Source organism: Gobio gobio (genome assembly GCF_949357685.1).
Source record: "Gobio gobio genome assembly, chromosome: 23".
NCBI classification, from domain to species: Eukaryota; Metazoa; Chordata; class Actinopteri; order Cypriniformes; family Gobionidae; genus Gobio; species Gobio gobio.
Genome location: NC_137119.1, coordinates 44,703,020 through 44,708,127, shown reverse-complemented (window position 1 = coordinate 44,708,127; position 5,108 = coordinate 44,703,020). Strand labels below are relative to the sequence as shown.

General features: G+C 45.7%; 1 protein-coding gene across 8 annotated transcripts in view; it reads right to left on the bottom strand.

Annotated features, from left to right (window-relative positions):
* Positions 1–4,024, bottom strand: part of ptprma (protein tyrosine phosphatase receptor type Ma) — a 278,119-nt gene extending 274,095 nt beyond the window's left edge. For 5 of the 8 annotated variants that reach the window (XM_079806422.1, XM_079806425.1, XM_079806423.1 and 2 more), the window contains exon 1: positions 3,648–3,920. In XM_079806422.1, the coding sequence (XP_079662548.1) occupies positions 3,648–3,729 (82 nt within the window). In that variant the 5' untranslated portion in view covers positions 3,730–3,920. Of the gene's footprint in view, positions 1–3,647 lie in introns of all 8 variants that reach the window. The other 3 variants (XM_079806429.1, XM_079806428.1, XM_079806424.1) reach the window with 3 other exon arrangements.
* Between the last annotated feature and the right edge of the window lie 1,084 nt (positions 4,025–5,108).

The window sequence follows — 5,108 nt, the reverse complement described above, 5'->3', positions numbered from 1 at the left end:
CCATTTTCAACCCAACTTGAGTTGTTTTTTAAATAAAATTGTGCACAATAGTCACTTGTGATTGCTAAGGATTTATTCATGCATCTTCATTATACACTCTGAACATTTTTTAAAAACAACCCAAGTTGGGTTGAAAATGGACTAACCCAGCGGTTGGGTTAAATGTTTGCCCAGCATGCTGGGTAGTTTTATGTAACTCAACTATTGTTTAAAAATGACTGTATTGCTTTGCTTAAAATGAGCCCATCAAACAACCCAACCACTGGGCAAAAACAACCCAACCGCTGGGCAAAAACAACCCAAACAACCCAACCACTGGGCTAAAACAACCCAAACAACCCAACAGCTGGGCTAAAACAACCCAACCGCTGGGCTAAAACAACCCAAACAACCCAACTGCTGGGCTAAAACAACCCAACCGCTGGGCTAAAACAACCCAAACAACCCAACTGCTGGGCTAAAATTGCTGGACTAAAACAACCCAACCGCTGGGCTAAAACAACCCAAACAACCCAACCGCTGGGCTAAAATAACACAACTACTAGGCTAAAACAACCCAACCGCTGGGCTAAAATAACACAACTACTGGGCTAAAACAACCCAACCGCTGGGCTAAAACAACCCAAACGCTGGGCTAAAACCACTGGGCTAAAACAACCCAACCATTGGGCTAAAACAATCCAACCGCTGGGCTAAAACTACTGGGCTAAAACAACCCAACCGCTGGGCTAAAACCACTCGGCTAAAACAACCCAACCGCTGGGCTGAAACAACCCAATCGCTGGGCTAAAACCACTGGGCTAAAACAACCCAACCATTGGGCTAAAACAACCCAGCCGCTGGGCTAAAACGACCCAACCGCTGGGCTAAAACCACTGGGCTAAATCAACCCAACTGCTGGGCTAAAACCACTGGGCTAAATCAACCCAACCGCTGGGCTAAAACCACTGGGCTAAAACGACCCAACCGCTGGGCTAAAACCACTGGGCTAAAACGACCCAACTGCTGGGCTAAAACGACCCAACTGCTGGGCTAAAACCACTGGGCTAAAACAACCCAACCGCTGGGCTAAAACCGCTGGGCTAAAACAACCCAACTGCTGGGTTTGTCCATTTTCAACCCAACTTGAGTTGTTTTTTAAATAAAATTGTGCACAATAGTCACTTGTGATTGCTAAGGATTTATTCATGCATCTTCATTATACACTCTGAACATTTTTTAAAAACAACCCAAGTTGGGTTGAAAATGGACTAACCCAGCGGTTGGGTTAAATGTTTGCCCAGCATGCTGGGTAGTTTTATGTAACTCAACTATTGTTTAAAAATGACTGTATTGCTTTGCTTAAAATGAGCCCATCATATGTTGGAAATGAACATTTATTAATTTGTTTATTAAATTGACATTATTTTAATGAATAATAATTCAACAATAAATAATAACTATTATTGTTATTGTTTTTTTTGGCCCTTTACTCTCACGTGCAGCACTTCGGCCAACCGAGGCGGATTTTAAATGTGCTTTATAATTCAAATGTTTGTAATTATGCGTCTGATTTTTAATTTCCCATCTATTGTGGGTTCATTTGAAGCAGCCGTGCAGTTGAACAATAGTTGAGCTAAATAAAACTGTGCAGCATTTAACCCAACCACAGGGCTAAAACAACCCAACCACTGGGCTAAAACAACCCAACCACTGGGCTAAAACAACCCAACCACAGGGCTAAAACAACCCAACCACCGGGCTAAAACAACCCAACCACAGGGCTAAAACAACCCAACCACTGGGCTAAAACAACCCAACCACAGGGCTAAAACAACCCAACCACAGGGCTAAAACAACCCAACCACCGGGCTAAAACAACCCAACCACCGGGCTAAAACAACCCAACCACAGGGCTAAAACAACCCAACCACAGGGCTAAAACAACCCAACCACAGGGCTAAAACAATCCAACCACTGGGCTAAAACAACCCAACCACAGGGCTAAAACAACCCAACCACTGGGCTAAAACAACCCAACCACAGGGCTAAAACAACCCCTAAAACAACCCAACCACTGGGCTAAAACAACCCAACCACAGGGCTAAAACAACCCAACCACAGGGCTAAAACAACCCAAAACAACCCAACCACTGGGCTAAAACAACCCAACCACTGGGCTAAAACAACCCAACCACTGGGCTAAAACAACCCAACCACAGGGCTAAAACAACCCAACCACAGGGCTAAAACAACCCAACCACAGGGCTAAAACAACCCAACCACCGGGCTAAAACAACACAACCACTGGGCTAAAACAACCCAACCACAGGGCTAAAACAACCCAACCACAGGGCTAAAACAACCCAACCACTGGGCTAAAACAACCCAACCACAGGGCTAAAACAACCCAACCACTGGGCTAAAACAACCCAACCACTGGGCTAAAACAACCCAACCACAGGGCTAAAACAACCCAACAACTGGGTTTGTGCATTTTCAACCCAATTTGGGTTGTTTTGAACATTTTTTAGAGCACATTTCATTCATAAATGCACTGAATCTGCAGTCACTGGGATCTGAACCGCTCGTGATTGCTGAGCATTTCATCTTCATTATAATAACTGCATTTATGAAAAATAACGTGTAGCCAATTCAACGGCATATGCATGACTTTTCCATAATAATATTCCCTGATATTTCCCGGATCCCTGACACCAGCAGAGCTGCTTATTGTGTGATTTGTGGGATGTTTGTGGGGTTGGTGTGATCACTGCTGCCCCCCTCAGGACAGAAGCACATCTGCAGCACATCTGCAGAACGCGTCCGTTCTCCAACAACGACATCACTTTATATTCAGACACACACACACACGCCTCATTTACACCGGCCGGGGTAAAGTGTGACAATCACTCATGCACATCTAAGGTCTCACACACTCTTCATTAGACACACAGTGTGTGTGTGTGTGTGTGTGTGTGTGTGTGTGTGTGTGTGTGTGTGTGTGTGTGTGTGTGTGTGTGTGTGTGTGTGTGTGTGTGTGTGTGTTCAGATCTCGGGCACTTCAGGAGAGACACATGAAGAACATCCACATCAGAAACACAGAAACAGAGAGGAGAGCAACATCTGTATCACACACACGAGATAACAACAGCACAAAGCTCGCTCGCTCTCTCTCTCTCTCTCTCTCACACACACACACACACACACACACTCTCTCTCTCTCTCTCTCTGCTCGAGTGTGTTATCTAGTTAAACACACAGAATCTAACGGCTCACTTCTGAACACAGAACACACTCATATATGGCACCATATGCAAAAACCACGCGTGTGTGTGTGTGTGTGTGTGTGTGTGTGTGTGTGTGTGTGTGTGTGTGTGTGTGTGTGTGTGTGTGTGTGTGTGTGTGTGTGTGTGTGTGTGTGTGTGTGTGTGTGTGTGTGTGTCGTGTCGTTGAAGCCTCTCGGAAAGTTTGGCGTCTGGCTCCGACATCACCGGAGCGAAGGCGCGCCGCGGACACACACACACACACACACACACACACACACACACACACACACACACACACACTGCGTCGGTAAAGAAACTTTCTGAAGTGTGTCCGTCTCCGTGTGAGTTTTACGCGTAAACACACACAACTTTCCGCGCGGAGATCAGCGACGGTCTTACCTTGGGATTCTTGAAGTGTTCCGACTGAGATGAGAAGAATATCGGCGAAAAAGAGAAACCCCGTTAAAAGTCTCCGATCCATAGCGGGAGCCTCGCGCGCTCCTCTCGTGCTCCTCCGCGCCAAACCGAGCTTATTCCCGTTCGTCTGAGCCGTTACACCCCCGTCCGCGTCTTTGCACTAGTTTAACTGTGTCGGTCCGTCGTTACCGACTTTAGGACCGCCGCCGGAGGAGCGTGACGTCAGCGCAGCGCACGCACGCACGCGCTCTCTCTCTCTCCTTTTCTCTCTCTCTCTCTCTCTCTCTCTCTCTCTCTCTCTCCTTTTCTCTCTCTCTCTCTCTCTCTCTCTCTCTCTCTCTCTCTCTCTCTCCAGCAGCAGAAGGGCGTTCGCGTTCTGTGCGCGAGTCCGCGGTCGGTCCTGTCGGTCTCCGCCGGAGTTTATCCGCGCGCGCGCCGGTCCTGCGGTTCTCCTGGACGTTCTAACGGGGTTTAAACTCCACGGCGGATTTTCCTGAAACCAGTTGCGCTGAAGCCGAGCGGAACGAGCCGGAGTTTAGTTCACGAGTGAGCCATGCGCGCGACCCCAGAGCTGGAGATTCCCAAAAGTGGCACGGAACGCGCACGGAACTGCTGTGTGTGTGTGTGTGTGTGTGTGTGTGTGTGTGTGTGTGTGTGTGTGTGTGTGTGTGTGTGTGAGAGAAACGCAGGGAAACTTTAAAGCAGGGTTTTTCACTCCGGGGTCCGCGAGAGAGTGCTAGAGGGTCCGTCACAATGAACAAAGACAAAAAGTGTTAAAGAAAGAATAATAATGTGAATAAAAACAACATTTTTAATGGTATACATATAAAATAAATACTGTACTTGGACATCACAGTACTCATTTAAGGGATATTCTGTCAAATTAAAAATATAAAAAGTGAGAAACTGTATGATGTTGATCTTCACTGTTCTGGGAACAGCATATGATCCTTCCTGTTTTGTATATTGTTTTGAATGTTTATTTTTAGTTTAGATGTTTTAAATCAGCATGATCATAATCTCTTTACTGAGGCATTAGTCGTCACATTTGAACTCATTTAAATCTGTTTTAATGTGATTGTCAACTCATCAATGTAACGTTCCCTTCACTTCTTAAACACTTCTGGACGTTCAGAGAACATGTCACACTTTATAGCTTAACATTAGCAAAACATTCTTAGAGTATGTTTTTGATAGAACTGAAGATAAGAATAAATTAAACAGACGATATTGACTCTTAAAGGGACAGTTCACCCGATAATGGAAATCAAACTCAAGTTGTTCCAAGCAGGGGCGTGGCCAGTGGGCGGGTCTGACGGGCACAGGCCCGCCCACTATGATGACTAGCCCCCCAGTTTATTATACAAATATAATAATATTTGTTAAATAACAGTTGTTTCAATTATTTTAATGTAATTGGGTCAATGACAAATAAGAAAAATA